This window comes from Necator americanus, chromosome III (genome assembly GCF_031761385.1).
Source record: "Necator americanus strain Aroian chromosome III, whole genome shotgun sequence".
NCBI classification, from domain to species: Eukaryota; Metazoa; Nematoda; class Chromadorea; order Rhabditida; family Ancylostomatidae; genus Necator; species Necator americanus.
The window spans coordinates 24,052,602-24,073,163 of record NC_087373.1 but is presented as its reverse complement, the minus strand read 5'-3'; the positions used below and the strand labels follow the sequence as shown (position 1 = coordinate 24,073,163).

At 42.8% G+C, this 20,562-nt stretch overlaps 4 protein-coding genes across 6 annotated transcripts; 2 read left to right on the top strand and 2 right to left on the bottom strand.

The window, feature by feature from the left end:
* Nucleotides 1-477: 477 nt before the first annotated feature.
* On the top strand, nucleotides 478-10,392 carry RB195_010720 (uncharacterized protein; the record flags this gene model as incomplete). 3 transcript variants are annotated; one of them, XM_064191848.1, is made up of 11 exons in its annotated part: nucleotides 478-545; nucleotides 2,899-3,021; nucleotides 3,092-3,162; nucleotides 3,233-3,524; nucleotides 6,216-6,312; nucleotides 7,344-7,360; nucleotides 7,425-7,449; nucleotides 8,442-8,523; nucleotides 8,663-8,780; nucleotides 9,411-9,479; nucleotides 10,359-10,392. In XM_064191848.1, 11 exons carry the CDS (start codon nucleotides 478-480, stop codon nucleotides 10,390-10,392), a joined length of 996 nt encoding a protein of 331 aa, XP_064049429.1. The 3 variants fall into 3 exon arrangements, with proteins under 3 accessions (XP_064049429.1, XP_064049431.1, XP_064049430.1); XM_064191847.1 differs by lacking the exons at nucleotides 7,425-7,449; nucleotides 8,442-8,523; nucleotides 8,663-8,780; nucleotides 9,411-9,479; nucleotides 10,359-10,392 and adding an exon at nucleotides 6,845-6,961 and having other exon boundaries at nucleotides 7,344-7,364; XM_064191846.1 differs by lacking the exons at nucleotides 478-545; nucleotides 2,899-3,021; nucleotides 3,092-3,162; ... (4 more) ...; nucleotides 9,411-9,479; nucleotides 10,359-10,392 and adding an exon at nucleotides 7,694-7,798 and having other exon boundaries at nucleotides 8,442-8,756.
* A 1,405-nt stretch (nucleotides 10,393-11,797) lies between these two features.
* On the bottom strand, nucleotides 11,798-14,015 carry RB195_010719 (uncharacterized protein; the record flags this gene model as incomplete). Its single annotated transcript, XM_013441157.1, has 4 exons — nucleotides 11,798-11,863; nucleotides 11,929-12,048; nucleotides 12,123-12,239; nucleotides 13,986-14,015. 4 exons carry the CDS (start codon nucleotides 14,013-14,015, stop codon nucleotides 11,798-11,800), a joined length of 333 nt encoding a protein of 110 aa, XP_013296611.1.
* Nucleotides 14,016-14,875: 860 nt separating this feature from the next.
* Nucleotides 14,876-17,664, top strand: RB195_010718 (uncharacterized protein; the record flags this gene model as incomplete). The annotated part of the gene is made up of 12 exons (XM_064191845.1): nucleotides 14,876-15,022; nucleotides 15,114-15,236; nucleotides 15,294-15,479; nucleotides 15,556-15,648; nucleotides 15,916-16,047; nucleotides 16,098-16,265; nucleotides 16,322-16,477; nucleotides 16,533-16,661; nucleotides 16,724-16,927; nucleotides 17,010-17,123; nucleotides 17,177-17,269; nucleotides 17,509-17,664. The coding sequence occupies 12 exons, from the start codon at nucleotides 14,876-14,878 to the stop codon at nucleotides 17,662-17,664; spliced, it is 1,701 nt and encodes a 566-aa protein (XP_064049428.1).
* A 409-nt stretch (nucleotides 17,665-18,073) lies between these two features.
* RB195_010717 (uncharacterized protein) lies at nucleotides 18,074-20,544 on the bottom strand (the record flags this gene model as incomplete). Its single annotated transcript, XM_013441159.1, has 4 exons — nucleotides 18,074-18,177; nucleotides 18,256-18,418; nucleotides 18,651-18,843; nucleotides 20,444-20,544. The coding sequence occupies 4 exons, from the start codon at nucleotides 20,542-20,544 to the stop codon at nucleotides 18,074-18,076; spliced, it is 561 nt and encodes a 186-aa protein (XP_013296613.1).
* Between the last annotated feature and the right edge of the window lie 18 nt (nucleotides 20,545-20,562).

The window sequence follows — 20,562 nt, the reverse complement described above, 5'->3', positions numbered from 1 at the left end:
TAGCGGCAAAATAATGCCACCTAACTTATTGAAGGCAGAGTTCGTGGAAACTTCCCCAGTAGGTAGAGACCATAATAACCAGCAGATCCAAAGCGACAGTCGAAAACGCGAATCACAAACTGCAATGAGGTCTTGCGGAGATCGAAGGCCTCGCGAACATCAGCCAGGAGGGTGCAGTTTATGTGCACGTGTCCTGGCGCATGTTCTACGATGAATCCACTATCCACGTTTTCATCTCCTCACTTTTGGGTGTAAGGAGTTGCATCCATGTAAACTAAGGCTATCAGGTCAGGGTTCTGGCCTGCCTTCTTGCCTCCACGCTATAATGAACCCTATATTCTTCTACCCATGTTCGACTTTTTCAGCACTACCTCTACCTTTGCAATACCTTTTTTTTCTGAAAAAAAGCTACTACACTTTTGGTTCAAATAGCAAGTGTGTACAATTCCTTTCTAGAACTTTGCGAACACTTCAGAAATGGAAACGACACATCAATCCACTGGAAACATCTTGAGTTTTACCAGTACAACAAGCACAACTCAGAGGTATTTCATTTACTTACTGCTACTGCAAAACATAGTAAATAGCAAGTAATACAGATTCGTTGAGTTAAAAACGACGAATATTCAAGGACGCAAGAAATGAGGGTTTCATGCTATGGCGCCTTTGCAGACAAAAAATAGTAGCACGTCATTGTAAGAGAACGCACTGAAGAAAATTTTGCCATGACGGTGACCGTATTTTCCTCTTAGGCATCTCGTGATTCTTTGCCTGGCCGAAGTGGAACGTGTTTAAGGTTGTTTTGACCCGACTATACCGGGGAATTGAAGTGGTTTTCTTGACTAAGATTAGATCCCATACTATTGGTGTACTCGGTCCAATTTCTCCGGATGAGGTAGTTCAGTTACATGGTTGAAATGCTGGTTGAGGTCCCGATTACCTGCGTTTTTCTGAAATCCGTGTCAATCTTCATTTTTCTTAAGGGGGAATTTTGGAATCTTTTAGGAAAAACTGAACAAGGAGATCTGCTGATCTCATAATCTGACCGAAGAAGCGATTTGACAAATTTCAGTGACCACTTTCGACGGCGGTGTCAGATGTTGATGCTCTCCACGTATTACCCACAGGAACACCATATTCACTTCCACTTAAAGTCTTCATTGTGGCATGCCCTAGGCCAAATGAAGCAAAACAGCAACTTCTTTTCCTTCCAGTCAAAATTCGCCATTACAGCGGGTGTTGCGGCTGCGGTCAGACCTTAGCGCATCTTTACTGTATAACACTCTTACGGCTGCTGTTTTTCTTCAACGTGCAGCCCAGGTATCAGACTAATTTAAGAGTTCAAGCAGCACGTAAAATGAGCGCCTATGATTCCTCTTGAACGTGTAGGGAACGATGAGGCACGTCTGCTCACCTAAGAAAGAACAAGACGGTTATCTTCATCTGACGTGTGTTTCGCAGCATAACACCATTTTTTAAGCATCTTGATTTGCCGTTCAAATACCACTTTCAAAAACGTGAAATTCTGAAGTGCTTGTTTGCACGTCTTTCGGACAAACTAAAATAAATTCAAAAATGAAGAGGGAGAAAGAGTGCATAATTGTGACCAAGGAGCTGGCTCTTTATCAAAACCTTTGCGGGATTTGATTTACGAAATAATATTGGGTTTCCATCCTAATTAGCTCTAGCGGAGCGAATCTATCACGAGGAGGTCGGCTAACATAGCGGCAGGGTGGCTTCTTAAGTGGCTACGATGATTAGGGCTCTCTTGTCCTTGGTTTTGCTGACGCCGAAACCTTAGCCTAATGAAGAGTGGACAATCTTGGTTCTTCTTTCACATTTGTGACAATGTACAATGTTGCTCAAGTTTCATCCTCGCGTTGGGGTCGATTCCGACAGTTATTATCCTACTGGCTGGGTATATCAGACATTAACGCATTGAGTTCATCATAGGAAGCATTTTTGCTGTTCTCTTTGGCTGTCTCCGTAGGTTCGGTGAACTTACGATCCTGGGTTTGTATCTTCTGCGATACCGCAGTCGTACGAAGGCTTGACGACGTGGATTCAAACTCCTCCAACAAGTTGTTGTAGTCATTTTTCACAGCTATTGCGCGGCCTCCTCCTTCCCCTACATTAGCATTGTTGGTTGTGTAATTGTTGATACTTCTGCAATGCAGCAAGCAGTGCATGCAGATGTCGGAAGTTATACAGCTCGTAAGCTTCAGAGCGTATACCCAGATGCCTGACTGCGTTTAGTTAAAGCAGGGTCACCACGTAGTTAACAATCAGACTTATATAATGACTAGATTATTATCTATTATTTCTGATTATTTTAGTACCACTTTTCCTGTTCGGCTCAGAGAAAATTTGTACCGTGTCGTTATGCGGAAAACGAAAGGAACTAAACCTCGAACGAAACTCTTCACTCGAGATTTTTAAAATCTCTTTGTACCCACCAACTGTCATTCATCATCCCTGCCTTAAAGGCATCACCCTACGAATCTGGGGTGGTACGGGTCTCCGGTGGGACTGCCTTCCTAATCGTCGTAAAAAACGGTTCGGAAGATGAGGCATCGGGCGTTTCGAGGGGCTGTCGTCTACGAGGAGTTGTATCGAAGCGCGCCAGCCTTGTGCACGCACCGCATCTTTCGGGCCTTTTTTTATGGCAATTAGGAAGAAATAAGCGCTATCTCACCCCTTTCTGCAAATTGCGACCCCACATAGTCTTTAGTTATCGGAAAACCGTACCACCCCGAATTCGTGAGGTAAAGCCTTTAGGTAAAATCCGTGCACAAGAATGAAGAAACCAAAAATGCTTTCATAAATTGTGGGCCAATGAAAGGAAAATGAAAATCGGTACATTCTTTATATTTCGGATTAAGTTAATTTTTTTCCTAGGTACGATGATGTTCACTTCAAAGAATACACACATTTTCTACTCGTCCTAGTCTCCTTCATACTTTCGCTTGCTGCTGTAATGTGTGCAGCTCGTATAATCTTCGTATACTGTACTTACAAGAGGTTTGCGAAAGTTCAGAAAACAAGTAAGAAGAGTTGGATTTATTCATCAATTTACTCATGGTCTGTTTAGACGTCGAGAGGAGACCGAAGCAAGGCGACATCCAACTACGACTATGGGTACAGAGACTGTTCGGGAGCCGGGTACGCTAAGTTTTCAGTGCAGTCAGTCAAAACATTCAAACGTTAACGCAAGTATGATATGTTCTTCCAGAACGAATGGGCATAGAAAACTATGGTTTTTCTGATCCTCCACCTCGTTATGATCAAGTGTACAAGGAAGACGAAGCACCACCCCTGTACGAGTCGCTCTGCGATTTTGTAAGGCACAACGATCGGACACTTGAACGAGAAGAGAATGCGGAGCACGGTATCAGGTCAAACAATGAACATTTCCGAGGAGGAGGAAATCGAGCAAGAATGATGGAAGAGACGCCAGCACATTGTGCCATTGCCAGCAATCCTAACGGAATTTGGTCAGTAAGCAGACCAGTAATAAACGCCGGGTAAGTTTCCCCGTGATGATCCGGTGAACTCGCGAAACGCGTTCAACTGGGTTATGTTTGCAACAAATGCTGCTCCGGGTATCCTATTAACGGAACGTTCATGCCATTACCCGGCGAGCATTTCGTTTATTCTGCGGACACGCCACGCCAAACCGATCCGAGTCGCTCTTGGTGAGTGTGAAGGCACATCTGCTGAAAAAATATAAACTAAACACTCATGAAGTACGTTTGGTCCAACATTAATTTTTCGTATCAACGCTAACATAAACACAGTTTGGGAACTTATCTTTAGTAGCATCTCTTATGTGGTATGTCAGCTATCAAAATTTGAGATTAAAAATGGAACATAAGACTAAAATTTTCTATTATTAAGAAGATTGATTAGAATCATCACTCCACGAACCTCGGGTGGCACAGGTTTCAGCCGGGTACTGCCTATACGGGGTCGTAGATTGTGGGGAAGAGGGTGATTCCGTTCATCTCTCAATGTGTCGGTGTAAACGGACGACCCGTTTACACTGACAGGGAGAGATGAACGGAATCACTCTCTGACCGGACGTGTTGCAATGCGCAACCATTGCGCCCCGCCCTGCCTGCGATCCGTCGGAATGGGACCTCGACAAATCGCAGGCGGGAGGGCGCAAGAGGGGCGCGTTGCAATAGAGAAATTTGTAAGAAACAACGTTCCGTTTACACTGACACAGGGAGAGATGAACGGAATCACCCTCTTCCCCACAATCTACCACGCCGTATATGCATTACCCGGCTGAAACCTGCACCACTCCAGATTCGTGAGGTGATGCCTTTAAAATGTTAGCAACCTACATAAATTTGCGTCAAGGCGAAAAGTCTTGTCAAAGAAAATGAATCCATTTATGTAACTTCCCACAGAGGTGTCGCAGATGTGGGTTAACGTTCCTAGGTGATAGATACGGTCCAGTCGAGACCAACCTTACCTTGTTGTTCTTATGTCGATTTTCTACTTCAATATGGAAACGGATCATCATTTCATCAACAAGGCTCTATTTCTCACTCAGGTTCATAAAGCGGAGTCTCAAAACCATCATGGCTTTGTGATAAGTTCGTATACATCTTAGTGACGACGTCTGTGTGAAAAACGACAGGAGTTGAAAGCCGCCAAGAGATCTCTTTAGCTCCGAAATTGGTACAGCTCAAGCCGCCGAGAACACGGACAAGCTCGTGAATTTCTACTCAAAAAGTCAAAAAAAAAACAATCGACGAAAGAAGAGAAGCATTTCACGACGTTGTTGCGGCGTACATCCATAATGTCAGTCAAGAATTATCCTCAATCTTTTGGCAAAGATAACCACATTCTGGAATCAAATGTAACAACCACTGCAGAAGGGGTGCGGAGAAGGTAGTTCATGAATTCTTCTCTAATTTCGTCGACAACAATGTCCACTCCTTACAATCTGAAGGATGGTGGACATGTGACCCCGATACCTTCCATCCATGGCATATCGGTGGATACACGGCGTTCTGTTCCTGTGGGATCCAATCCTAGACATTCTACCAGTCATCGTCAACCTTCTACCATCGGTATTCAGATGTTATTTGTCGAATAGCAGGATTTCTGACCAGTGGAGGAACAGCAGAATCGTGTCGTACCGTATAGGAATGATGAATCACGCGATATCGGCAACTGTCCTCCAGTTTGATTACTGTATCTTATCTACCAGCTCTTTACAAGAATAATCCTAAACAGGATTCAAGGAACGCTGGTTCCTCACTGCTTCAAGCCAATGACTGTAAGTATATAAACAGATTTCAAGAATTGCAAAACAGTCACAATCGACGCGCCGAGATGGGTTCACCGTCCCACTCTCAGTCTTATCCTCGAGGATGTGACGCGAGGGCTGGAATGAAGTAAAGGGCAGCGGAAGTTGATGACCGGCAATTACATCTTCTTCGTTTCTCCACTAACATCGTTCTTATAACACCAAACATCAGTCAGACGAACGAAGATTGGCTATTTTTGGCAGTACAAACCGGTTGAAGGTTACGTTAGGTTAGGTTGAACCTGGGAGAGAAGGTGAGAAATTTATGAGAATATCGGATGGGTATTTTTGTTCCATTCAACCTCAGAGCAAAAATATATCTCCCGAACGGGTCTGCATTCCTTCAATTGGGTAGAGAACGACTGATAAATAGGAGAATTACATGAAAGTATGAAAGAAGTAGTGAAGAAGGCCGAGTGCATCCTGCCTTGCGGTCACCTCTCTGGTAACAAAGTGTTTACAGCTTTGAGCTACACCTCAAGAACCCGAACTGTTCGCAGGTATTAGGGAAACGAGGCCAGTGTCACTTAACGCTCCATCGAAAGAGTTGCGCTCCAAGTATCTTGCAAGTGAATGAGAGGATGCGAAGTTCCGCACGAAGCGCAGAGGTAGATTTACCTAAACTAGCTGACAATTTTTTTAGGTGGATTAGAATTAAAGGAAATTAATTGGAAGAATTCAAAATGTGTACTTGATGCTGGATTTGTCTAATTGGGTGAGTATGAATGGAGCAGAACGAAGGGTATTAGATTAGGGTATTAGAGGTGTGTATAAGACCGAAGAATGTGCACTGCGGCAGGTGTGTTGCGCCCACCTGGTTGAACGCATTCTGCACCAACTACATGTATTCCTCTGGCCAGTCTCCATATCAGCGAAGATCGGTTGTGTTCAGAGTTTCTGCTCCAACAAGCGAAAGCAATACCGGCCGTGAGGTATGCATTGCCGACTCATCGCAAGAAATTCAGAATCAGTTACGCAGTGAAATCCGGGTGAGAACGTTAGCCAGTTTCGGGCTCTACAAGATTCTTGAATGGTGAATTAGGTAAAACAGACAGAATAACAAATGAATTGCCCTTCACGGCTGCTGAGCGTGAGCAGGAAAAGTAGAAATGTGGGCATTCTTTCTATCCTTCTAATTCTTTCCATGAACCATTCCAACCAATGACGCTGTTAAAGACAGCACTCCACGAATTTGACGATGTTGATATCTCTCCACGATAAGGTTAAGTTAGGGGTGCAGATTAACTATTAACGAATATGACCAATTCGCCCTCAATTCCCCTTAATTGTCTTGAAAAACGGGAAGGGAAGTGGTCTTCGTGTTCGGATTTCCTACAAGGCGCCTTATAGCCTTGTAGAGGCGTGACGACTGAGAGAACCGACACGTGAGAAGGAACGGCACGCTATGGCTCGTAGGAATTTTAAACACGAAGGTCCCATACCCTGTCGTTTTTCAGGAGCAGAGCGTGAGCACGTTCATAGTCGTTATCTATACCCCTACCTCTATCTTTTCGCCTACAGATCTCAGCATCTTCGTTTCCTGCTGCCTTCAATGTACAAAATCTCCCAGTAGCTGCACAAGCGTTCATTCTGCTAAGCATCGGTGCAGTCGTAGCATATGAGCTCGCAAGTTTAGATGTTAATCTTTCGTATTAAAGGCAGCATACCACGAATTTGAGGTGATGCGGATTTCAGGTGGAGTATTCGTATACGGGATAGTAGATTATGGAAAGGGGCGAGGTTCCGTCCATTTCTTCCTAATTGCCGTAAAAAACGGAAGATGTGGTGCCGCACAGGGCTGGCGCGCTCCAACCGAACTCCTTGCAGATAATAGTGCGCCGGAACGCTCGAAGCCGTATCTTCCGGCCCGTTTTCTGCGGCAATTAGGAAGAAATGAACGGAATCACCATCCTCCCCATAATCTACGACCCCGTATACGAATACTCCACCGGAAATCCGTACCACTCCACATTCGTGGGGTGGCCTTTAATTAGGATTTTCGAACAGCACATCTTTTCAGGGAATATTCAGCTATTCGTAGCTAATCAGCTTACTTCGTCAGTACCTAGCAGCAGAGTTGGTGTATTTGTCCCTAAATAAGGAGCATTTTTACTACTTCTTTTACGGTAAGAAAGTACTCTTTGCAGGAGACATCCTGCAGTTTCTGGGTAACATGTAGCTACGGGAGGGCACTCTGACGCGACAGAATCGAGCCGTTCTACTACTGTAATATGGCTTGTACATCTACTGTGAACTACTATAATAGCGTGTACTGACCTGCATTGAGAACGCGAAAAAGATCACAACAGGAGCAAAAACGTTCGTACATGCAGCACAGAAACCACTCTCGAGGTGAAACCGTTCATTTGTATGATCGCTGCTGCTAACATGCCAACTCTTCGCTATTTCATTTTAATTACTACGTGGCTGGAGGTCGCAAGTCCAAGTAGGAATTTGAAGAACGGCCCAACCGTGGTTTGCTGTGGAAAGAGCGATCTCGCTTCTACTAAGGAAATCCTCGTAAAGTCACGAACTAGACGAACGCAAACAGCCTTCGTGAACCAACCCAACAGCGCTCTTTAGGGTCACCAGCTTGCGAATAGAAATCGAAAACGCATGAATAGAAGCTGTTGCATGCATGCTTGGTGATCGTGAATTGGTATGGGATCCATTTTGGTTTTTTCTTTCTTTTGAAGTCATGACTTAGTTATTCACTTTTGCTAAGCTTGTTTGGAAGGTTTGTCAAAGTTAAAGCGTAATAGTTCTAATTCTGTCCTTCTTTTCTCTTTTAACCTTAACTTAAGCTTTAACCTACGTATCGTGGATCCTCTAAGACTGATGCTTTTTTCAAAGTGACTCACCTATTCACTTTAGTGATGACCTGTCGATTGATAATTCTTCTCAAATTCTTCACAGATGGGAAACCCATTTGTCACCTAAGAACTGTATTTGTGCTCTATTGACGTCCTTGCACCTTTGCGTCCTCTCCATCACACGCCGTATTACAGTAGTAACACGGTTTGATTCAGCTGCGTCAGAGTGGTCCCCCACCTCAACTACATTTTACCTGAATTTCTTTCTTCACTCTTCCCGGGGTTATGCACAGAACTATTTGCAGGTGCAATATTCGTCCTTACAAGTCAAAACGGTTCTCCCGACCAATGATCTCGAAAGCGTTGACTGTTCTTTGCACCTGCATTGTAACTCTGTGAATGATGTAACAGCTGCAACTCTGTCCTTTATGCTTCCACGCGTTCGATTGTATTCTTCTTTCTCTTCGTTTTTCCCATGCACATATTCTGCTCAAAAGCTTTTTGATCGGGTCTTCCATTGTTACAGTCGGGTCAAAACGACCTGGAGCCTCATGGAGTTGCCTTCGAGTGGATCTGGCGAGGGTTCTAAATTGGTCGCAATGGCTAGCTGCCGCTTCTAGCGCAGCTACCGCACCAGGCTTCAGGTCTTTCTGACCATACTCGAGTGTACTGTTCGATTCTGAAATTGTAGATAACTTATCATATAACTAAAAAATAATAAAAGTCTGATGAAAGCACTTGAACACAGGTTCTAATGTACGGGTACCATAGGAAATTTTCTGTTGATAAAACCAATTTACTGAACGGGTAATCACGGTACAAAGACGGCGACAACTCGTGTCAGGTTAATGTCGGGTCAAAACGACATGAAGAGTCTGGTGCAATTGCATAAGCTTCGGCGACGCTTCGAGCTTCGACGTGGAGTGGTATACCCGGTGGTAGAGGTGGGACCACTGATGGTTCCACTCACTTCTGCAGTTAGGGGATGTGTAGTGGGACTGTTCACCGGCAATGATATGATATGGCCGCCTCCGACGTCTACACGGCGTAACTCCACAAACAGTTCCACAACCCGGGAAACTTTCCGCGACCTGTTGGCGTCGGCCAGATTTGAACCGGTTGAAAAAAAAACAGTCGGATTTGAGCTAGTTCACGTTAAAAGACAAAGGATAACCTAAACAGAAGCCGAAACAGAGACTTGTAAGGATATTGGATGTGTCAAGTCTGTGTTTTTATTCTCCCAGACAAGTCTGGTACTAATTTATAAACTTTAGAAAGATGAAAGGCTTGGTTGGCACTGAGTCGGATTCAATCGAGCTTGATGCAGGAGTTGAACGGAAAAGGTTTGAGTAGGACTTCTTCGAGATCGTTTTCATCTGATTTCGAGAAGAGATGCGAAACTTCTTTAGACTTGCCCTTCTTTGTGGTGTTTCTAGAAATTTCTCCTGTCTGCATTTTGAAGGATCCTCGTGCTAAGCTTTTCCGTAGCCAGTGTCTGCTACTAACCGATCAACGTGAGATGCATTCGCAGCTCGAAATCTTTTTTTCTTCCAACCAGTTCCCTGACAGTTTTCAACTTTCGACAAATCTGATGCAAGGTTGTCTTGCGTGGCTTCGAGGCACGTTCACCACAGGCTCGTAATCCTCTGAAGAGCAACACATCACACATTTGAGGGGCCTCCTCGATCTGCCAATCACTTTAGGACAAGGATTCACTGAGTATACCAATAGTTGTATACGTTTTCTTTCCTAATTCGTTGACGACAGCAGATGTTCACTTCCATTTTTTTTTTGGCTGAGTCGTATTTCCGCTCGAAAGAGACGGTGATCAGAACCAAAATGATAGTACTACCGAGATATACTACCGAGTCAAGTGGACATCAAATCTGGTTCTTGAATATGTGGTCAATCTTCGAACGAACCATGCCACTGGACGATTCCCCTACCCACCGATGATGATCTTTCTTTGTGAAAAGAACATTTGTATGGAACAACAGCCCGGCGGAACTATTGCCGTCTTCATTCGGTTCCCCAAGTCCGAAGCTTTCGATCCTATGATCCTTTTCTTTGGTCTACTCTAGTTTTGCGTTGAAGTCTTTAATAACGGATTTTTGAAGAAATTCACGTTGCTGACCACTTCCTCTAGCTCTTCATAAAACGTGTCGAATTCGGATTCTACAACTGCTGGTGAGTATTAGTTGTTGATGCTGATGGGCTTTTAGGGCTGAGGACAGAGGCGAGGAATGGCCAGACTAGTTGACAAGACTTCGTGAAAATCTAGAAAATGGACCAGAGATGAGTACAGAACAAAACCAACACCACCTAAACTTCGTGAAAGAACCTATTCTCGCGCATGGTGACCGTGCCTGCAGCACGTCGCTCCTGCTCTTGGCCTCTTGCGCAGCAATCACGTATAATTTGGTGTGCTCTGCAGCACCCAGACGGGTATGTACGTCCGTGTTTGTGGATACTGCTCTCATGTCGTAAGAGCAAAGTCTGAGACAGTCTCCAGTCGTAAGGCAGTGTGTGTTGGAGCGGTAGGAACTTTTCTACATGTTAAGCGACGGTGGAGCATCTTTGCAGAGGTTTATTCTTCGCTAGGCGCGAGAAATGGGAATGTCGAAGATCCCAAGCACTTGATCAGCTTCGTAGACCTTGCAAGAGGGTGTAACTCCGTTGTGCACAACAGTTCGATTTGAAGAGTAACCTTCACGCAAATACGAGGCGGGAAACCGTGGTGAAGTCGTTTATCTATTGTACATACGCGTCAGTAAAGTTCTTGCACGAATGCGCTAAAGAATACTATCACAGCTCTCTCGAGGATAACATCGTTTTGGTGAGAATACTCCATACAAACACACTACGCTTTCTCGGGAGCCCACAGGTAATTACAACAATTTCTGTGACTGTTATTCCACTCAAAAGCACGGATCCTCAAAAGTAACGGAAGTCAAATCCAGGTTTTTCCCTATTTCCATCCGCTTCTGTCATGCCTCTCCCAATTGAGCCGAACAAAAAAAAAATCCGTTGGAGACTCTAAATTATCGTCGTGATTTAATTCCCCCACTCATTATCGTCGACATCGATGACCGGAACGGGAATAACTTAGATAGTCCTCACTGTTGTGGTTGTTCATGCTCCACTTAACTCAAAAACTCACCCTGTATTGCACAATTTTCAACTGCCTTCGACTAACATTCCACTCAACTACCGTTTTGATCTCTTCAAAAAGGGTGTTCGAACTCCCGCTCTCTAGCACCGTTCGGTTGCGTAGAGTTATCGTAATTCTGTTGTAGTCGACATTCTCCTAACAGTCGTTTATTAGATGATTATAGAAAGATGTTCGCTGTAATCGGTCTGCTTACAATACTTCAAGGATAACGCCAAACACGGGCTAATGGAACGGCAGATCTAGTGATCATAACCAACTGCTACAACTTCTTATATCGAGAAGTCTGGTGCGGTTCTACTTTGAAAAAACAATGTTTGCTAATATAAAGATTCCACAGCGTTAGAACATTTATTTAGGACCAGTAACAAAGTCTTCATTTCATAACAAATAACAATGACAAAGTGTAACTAAAAAGTGCTAACATCTAAACTAAGTAACGAGAACAGCGTAATTGTAAGACAGCTTTCAACGGATCGATTAACCTAGGATTCAATGAAAAACTCCGAGCAAATCTTGCTCTCGGAAGATCGAGTACTCCTTCTCATCCACAACAACCTAAATTGTTTCTTAGATATGTATGTTCACAGCTCTAATTCCACAAACAGTGTAAAGTCGACTACCTTAGTACCGCCATATTCAGGGAGAAGTACGTGATCGCCGGCTTTTACAGACATCGGGATGATTTCCCCTTTTTCATTTCGACCACCGGGGCCCACTGATATTACCGTAGCTTCGAGAACCTCGAAGAAAGAAAAAATAATACTATCAGTGCAAATACTCGACGAAAGAACAAAACGAAACGAGAGAAGCTTACTTTGCCTTGAGATTTCTCTGGAAGCATGATTCCACCTTTTGTTTTTGTCTCAGCAGCCAGCCTCTCAACCAAAACGCGATCATGTAACGGTTTGAAGGATTTTAGGATGTCACTAGTCTGAAGAGAAAAAAAAAATTAAATTTCACAGTTAGAATACTCTGTAGGTCTGCTCCAAATAGATGTACAACAGAAATATCTTTCTGCTCCACTTGTCTAATATGACAACCATCCACACAAAAAAGCTGGGTTGGGCCATAATCTTCATTGGACCCGAAAACGATAATAGAAGACAAAAAAAAACTTGTTTTTAACAGTTCGAAACAAATTACCTACCACGCATGCACTTATCGTTCTGCTACTAAAACTTATGAAATTGATTACCAATCACTAAACACCTCAAAACAACAACTTTAAGCCGCGGATTTGATTGGGCATGTTTTTACTGGAAAAAAAATCTAAAAGGGAATCGTATTCTGCAAATAAGAAAATATTACTCAGAAAACATATATTAATTTACCTTAGACCCTAATAATGATTACTAGCACTAAGGGGTCCAAAAGATGCGCCTAGGAAATCAACCGAATAACCAGGAATATATCGTGCAGTTGCATACACAGGGGTTTGCGTTTATTTGGCGACCGCAGCGCTTTCACTAGAACCCACGCTTTCCGTGTCAGAGGTACCTTCTACCCTATAAAATGCATGACACTGTGAGAAATCATAGTGATGTAACATTCATTTTCCTTTAATGTTAAATGTAGAGATCTACAGTCGGGTCAACATGACATGAAGTATGGTGCATTTGCGTACACGTCTGAAATGGCGCGATGGACGCAGAAGTTGGAACCGAGGTGGGGCCAGCAAAGGGTTTCAGTACGCTTCTAACCGCTACGCTCTACTGCACCACCTCGAGAAAAGCCGAGCTTCACGTCATTGTGACCCTACTACAGGTACAGTCTAGGGCAGGACCATGCCTACCATGTCACCGCATCACTGCTATACACCAGGTCTTCCGATCCGGTCCACAACAATGAATTCATAGGAAATGAAAGTGACATCTATCTCACCAATACAACACCCCACCAGAGAAGATTCTGCAAAAAGTCAGAGGGTGGAGGGTGAGCAAGTGAAAAACAAAATGCAACAAATGCGAATTCGAAAAATGAAGTTTGGTATCGCAGGTGTTTACCACGAGAATTGACTTTCCATTTATTTACTCATCCACCATGTACAATATATTAAAACGAAACAGCTGCAACTAAACAGGATCAAATAATGTTAATTCCAAACTGGTGCCGAGTGAAATCTTTGATTGCATCACCTTCAAACCCCATTGAAACTGGTAAAATATATATATATATATATTCAAAGGCGCCTTTTTTTCTGGAAGTAAGTTACAAAGTCGATTGGGGCCGTAAGACCTAACCATCAGTCTTATAGGATCTATGATAGTCAAGCTAAAGATAGTAAGAAAAGGAAGATAAAGCGTTCAGAGATAAGGGCGCCGCTAACTACACCTAACCCAACTTCATTTTTCTCAATCGACTCGAGCAACCCATCCGCGGAGTGCTGCCTTCAATTATTGCACTATCAGTTCAAACAAGGCTCTCCTTTTCTCATTGACTTCCCACTATCTGGAGCTGGTATATTATACCGAAAAGACGAGAGAAGAGACATTAGCTACCCACTTAAGCTTGAGGTGCGTTGAAACTACCTGGAGGGAAACAACTGCTCTAGGTTTTTCGGAACTCGTGAACCTTGCAAAAAACCTGCAATCTTCACAGAAACGACGGTTCCTTCGTATTCTTTCCGCATGAGTAAAAGCGTTAAACCACTCTCAGCAAGATCTCAACAAAAACTCACGATAGCACGTCGAACTGCCGTAAGAAACATCTTCCGCTACGAGAAGTCCCAGTAGAGAAATCTAGAAATGAGCGGCGAACAGGCGATGCCCCAACGCGCTCGGAATAGGCGTGGCCGACCAATCACAGCGGCCTTCTCGAAGTTTCGTCCTTCTCTCCATCGGAGTCCGTTCAAAGCCGTCCACTTGCATCATTTCCTACACCGCAAGCGCTGCTCGTGTGTTTTTCTTTGGCAGATCGTTGGTTTAAGTAACTCCATAGTGAGTATTTTCCTGAGGAAATTCTTCCGTTCTGTCTTCGTAGCACTCTCTTCCTTCTTAGGTCTGTGAGGTCTCGTTAGCTTGTTCCGGCTGTCACTACGGTAGAGGCCAAATCGAGTAGTTTTGATTTTTTGCAGTCTTTCGGTTCTTATCTGTTTGTTGCGGTCGTTCTGTTACGTTGCTGTAACCAGAAAGGAAGGGTTTGGGTAGTGCCTCCCGATTTCTACGTTCATCCTAAGATGCGCTAGATTGCAGGGAAGTTAGTGATCTCTAACTCGAGACTCCAGGGAGGTTATCGGACCTGCAGTTTGTGGGATGTGTTCATTATTTATCCCCATTGATTTTTTTATGAAGGACACAGGTCTTTTACACTGCATCCAAGGTCTTTTTCACTGCTGCTTTCTGTTAGATCAAGTTTCCGTCTTGTTACATTATGAAGATCACTTCAGGGACTAGGTTTTTTTTTTACATTCTTCATGGTCTTTCGGTTCTTCTCCTTTTCACTGGAAGGTGTTTTATCTAGTTCCTCTTCTCCGAGGTTTTTTTTTAGCTTGCTTACTAGTATTTTTGCTTATCTATATTAGTTGCAGTTCGTTGTATGCATGTATATGCTCGTTTTCAGACTTAGAAGATGCTGCGATTAGCCAGGTCTAGCATTACCCGTAGTCTTGTCAGAGGATATGCCAAAGACATCAAGTTTGGAGCAGAAGGCCGTAAAGCCATGCTAGTTGGTGTTGACTTGTTAGCTGACGCCGTCTCAGTAACTATGGGTCCCAAAGTAAGGTCTTTTCTTTTCATTTTTTTCCTCCGGAGACAAGAGGGATCTTCTAGACTTGACGAGTATTTTTTATTGATGTTCAGCCGTTTAGGGCAGAAACGTCATTCTTGAACAATCATGGGGAGGTCCTAAGATCACCAAAGATGGAGTCACAGTTGCAAAAGCTATTGAACTGAAAGATAAATACCATAATCTAGGAGCTAAGCTTATCCAAGTATGGAGTATTCAAGATGTAATATATTCTGCCCAATCACCTTCAGATCCATTTTAGGATGTCGCCAATAAGACCAATGAAGAAGCTGGAGATGGTACTACTTGCGCTACAATCCTTGCCCGCTCAATAACTAAAGAAGGTTTTGAAAATATCAGCAAAGGAGCCAATGCTGTTGAGATTCGACGTGGTGTCATGACGGCAGTAGATCTTATTGTAGATGATCTGAAAGTTCAGAGCAAGAAGGTATCTTCTAATAGCATCATTGCTTACTCTTTGTCTCATTTCTTTATCTCTTTTAATGTTATCTTATTTCGTTCAGGTTACGACTCCTGACGAGATCGCTCAGGTTGCCACTATATCAGCAAATGGTGACAAAGCCATTGGAAATCTTATCTCGGAAGCCATGAAAAAGGTCATTACTGATGACGGCCCCGAAGAGGTTATGCGTACTTGCTGCGTACGAACGTAATACAAACAAAGAGGCAGCAGTGAGGCAAATAGTCTCATAATCCTGCATGCAGACGGCAAATTTTGGTGAATGAACGTGTACTCTAAAAATTGCCTTGAAGCCACGAAATTTAGTGGAAGGGAAGCTGTATTTTTGGCGCATGTAGCAAGTATCGGTAACCTCTTCGACATCTATCAGGCGAAGTTGCTAGTGTATAATGAAAGTTTTTAGGTTGGAACGAAAGGTGTAATCACCGTGAAAGATGGGAAGACCTTGAATGATGAATTAGAGCTGATTGAGGGCATGAAGTTTGACCGGGGTTACATTTCCCCTTATTTCATAAATACTACTAAAGGAGCTAAGGTTTGTTAGTTTAACATTTCAGAAGATAGCTTAATTAATTAATCCACCAGGTGGAGTACGAGAAGGCTCTGGTGCTTATGAGCGAGAAGAAAATTAGCAATGTACAAGACATTGTCCCGGCCCTTGAACTTGCCAATAAGGTTAGGAAACCTCTTGTAGTCATCGCCGAAGATATCGACGGGGAGGCTCTCACCACTATGGTTCTTAATAGGCTGAAGGTATCGCTGCGGTTTTATTCCCACGTTGAATCATTGATAGAATGATTTCTTTCCAGGTAGGACTTCAAGTTGTTGCAGTCAAAGCTCCTGGGTTTGGTGATAACAGGAAGAACACACTAAGAGATATGGCTATTGCAACTGGTGGTACTGTATTTGGAGACGACTCAAATCTAGTCAAGCTTGAAGACATTCAGTTGAGCGACTTCGGAGAGGTTGGTGCAACTCGTCAATTTCATTTGTGATAAATCAGCACGTATTGTATTTAAGGTAGAGGAAGTGACCGTTACGAAGGACGATACCCTTTTATTGCGTGGTAAAGGAGAACCTGCCGAAATAGAGAAAAGAATTGAACAAATCAGCGATGAACTTGAGAACTCCACCAGCGAATACGAAAAGGCAAGCGTTTTCCATCTACTAAGCTAGTCCGAAGTTTAAGTATGATTCTGTTTTGTGTTTAGGAAAAGCTGAACGAACGTCTTGCCAAACTGTCCAAAGGCGTTGCGGTCTTGAAAGTGGGTGGAGCTTCAGAAGTTGAGGTTAACGAGAAAAAAGACCGTTTCACTGATGCTCTTTGCGCCACTCGTGCTGCTGTTGAGGAAGGAATTGTTCCCGGCGGAGGTGTTGCTCTTCTTCGAGCTCTAAAGAGTCTTGACAAGTTCAAGGTATGTCCTATATTAAACAACCATTTGAGTCACACCTAGCGCTTATTTTGGTTTTGAGCAATTCTGTATTCAAGCTTTTAAGGCTCCGAATGAGAACCAGCATGTAGGAGTAAACATTATAAGAAAGGCAGTTCGTGAACCAATCTGCACGATTGTGAAGAACGCTGGGATCGAACCTGCTTCGATTGTTGAGAAGGTGCTTGTAGTTCCTGTACGTTTATGACGAGATCTAATTATATACTGTTAAAGATTCTCGCGAACACTAACCCTGGATACGGATATGACGCTCTCAATGACAAATTCGTAGACATGTTCGAAGCCGGTATCATTGACCCTACTAAGGTTAGTAAAACTTCCTAAATATACAAGATTGAATCCAATTGGATGTAATGTAGTGTCTAAAACCAAAGCATTGCTCGTAGAGAATGTATGACATGTAGGCTAAGGCTACGAGAAATGAAAGAGCTGGAACTATAACACATACAGCCTGTAGAATTTCCTGAGGAGCTGCTTTTCAAAGTGTTCCCTAGCTAGTTGTGTGCAGAAATCTCTGCAATTGTATATGATAGAATTATGTTTAGGTAGTACGAACAGCTCTACAAGATGCTGCCGGCGTAGCCTCTTTGCTGGCGACAACAGAGTGTGTTGTGACAGAATTACCTAAGGAAGAGCCAGTCCCAGGAATGGGTGGCGCTGGCATGGGCGGCATGGGAGGAATGGGTGGAGGAATGTACTAAGCTTCTTTGTTTGCCACCTCACTAGGTGCTGTTCACTGTCACGTTCTATCACGTTTCCACTTGTTATTTTGTTCATATCTGCGCTCATTTGTTACATATATATTGTAGACATAGTTGGTTATACTTGTTAAAGTAGGTTTAGATTTGTTATAAGATGTTAACCATTTCACGTTGTATTTTGAAGAAAGCGATGCATCTCAGAGTATTGTTGATTTTCAATCTTTAACTTTAGTTATAAGTAAATAATGAGAATCTTCAAATGTGAAAGCCTACAAACAACGTTGAAGAATATAACGACGCCACTAAGTAAGGTCTACACACTCTTAGCATTCATTGCACGCAAAATGAAGAGGAGAAAAAGGATCGTGTGTACAATGGAATTGTATAACGAGCTAGGTCTACATAGTAACTACTTCTTATACCGTAATACTTCTGGTGACGCATGAGGTGTTGAGGGTTTGCCGTGCAGTTGCTCTGCTCTTCGTAAGAAGGCCTCCACCATTGTTTTAACGACTGTAATATACGGGCAAATGGAAAAGGTTCTGCTTCAAAACTCACTCTAGGGTTGAAAAATATAAAAAGAAAGCACACCTCTGTCGAAGAACAAATGAGCCATGCCTGAGTGCAAAGCTGACTTGAATTCGAAGACTAGATCATAGTGAAGTACACAAGACAACTCGTTATCCGGTTCTCCTTTCGCAAATCGAAATGTTGTCTCCAAAGTGTTGAATATAGAGTCTCCAATTACAACAGACTAAAATGAATGAAAAGTCACCTACGACGGCAGTGACTTAGTCCCACACCTTTCTAGAACTCAGCAATCATCAAGAAGCAATTGACTGAAAGACTGCACTAGACTGCAACTACTCAATTCCAGAAGAGTACTGGTAAATGAGTGAATTCTGTTCAAATATTCCTTGAAATTTCCTCCACAGTATTCTACATGCAATATTGTAATTCTGAATATATGACAACTTTAAACGCACGTGCACCACAGACGGCCTTAAGAGAGTGATTCGGCTGCGGTAGCTTTCAAGTAATGGAGGAAACCCAATCTCCAACTCTGCTATGCGTGAATTTTCATGTTTTTCAAGGATATCCGAACGTCGGCACCAAGGTATGAAGAGATGATACTGCCCAACATCAGCAACCACGTCAAACATTTGTTCACGCGAAAAGCTGAAGAAAACAATCCAATCATTTAAAAAGTTATTCACAAATGGAAGTTCGAACTTGCATGCATGCGTCTAGTATATATAGGATGCGTATTTAAATCTCTAGAACAGATCCCTTTTCATGTGAAAACAGTTTTTTGGTATTTATGCTAATGATCATGGAACCTTATGACTAAGAATGAAAAAAAAGTGTGGATGAGCTCCACCTCTCGAAGTCACACTGGGCGATTCCTCGCCTGTGACGTCAATTTCACTAAACATAAGACGATGACGACCGCCTTTTAAAACACAAATGCAATAATCACAGCATAGAGTAGGATGGAGAAGGTCACCAGTGATTCACATTTATAAAATCAAAACCATCCAAACATCATGCTAAAACCAGTGGACTTTCAGATATTTCGATTACTCTCCTCAACACGTAACAATTTGTTTGCGAGTACAGCTCCACAAGTAGACTCATATTTTGGCGATTCTACAATAACGTCATCCTTATTGACAGAAGAGAGAAATTTAGAAACGTGGTAGAATCAAGCGAAATAATTGATTGTTCGTTAGTAACGGAACGTAATTTAGTTTAATTAAGGAACACCATCTTCGTTTTACGATAACGCTCTGGCTGTAGCGGCAGCCAAACGAAGCGGACGCTGAAACTTTCCGATGCAGTGTCCGAAAGGAGAGGTGTAAAAATGAAAAGGACACTCATGAAAAATTAATGTATCTTTGATGCACGGTTTACCTCAAGTAGTTGTTTCTCTTAGTTGAAAACCAACATGATGCACGTTCCAACCCAAGAAAAGAACAGAATACGAGCATCTTCCGAGAATATCGAAGGTGTAACGAAGATGATAGAACACCTTACCTAGAGTTCAACTATATGATACCATAGTTTTTTCCAAACTTGCGTAGCCTTAAGAAAGCCGAATGCCATGAAAGTAGGGGAAAAATGCGGTAAAGGTCACTGAGAGCTCCATCAGGAGGGCGACCCTGTTTTAATTTCGAGTTTTACGCAAGTAAAAAAAGAGGAATCTATCTAATATCACCAATCGAGGATCAGGGATGCAGCCATACTCTCCAATAGAATGAAGGACGTGGGATGAGAATGGACGGATAATGGATGATGCATCCATAGTGCCATTAATATATGTTTAAAACAATGATTTCATCTTTCTGATATTCTTCCTCTTCTCTACTTCTCTCTGTATGCTCAAATGACACATTCTAATGTCTGAAACCAGCTGGATTGTGACTGGGTGTTTACAGTCACAATAAGTACAACATACTTTTGCTTCCAGTAACTTGATGGTAGTATTTATAAAATGTCATCCAACTTGAGAACGAGACAAAACTGGATTCTAATGTATTCTACAACATCTCCAATAAAGTATTCAAGTTTTGGTGCTGAAGAAATGAACAAATTAAAATCCCAAATCTCGACTGCTTTTTTGAGCGGTTTTTTTTCTTTTTGGAATGAAAAGTGAGACAAAGAAAGTCTGAGTCACTTTACTCTTCTGAGTTTAGGTTTTACATTTCTAGTTGTGGACACAACAGAGACTGCTTAAGGTCCACTTCGGGACTCGATAACAAAAATTAGAAAAACTGACCCTATAGCCCGTTTCTCAGAGTAAGCCAATTCCTGGCTACTGAACAGGCGCTTAAACAGTGCATAGTTTGCCGGAGTTCGAGTGACTATTCGTGGTATCATACTTCAAGTTATAAATGT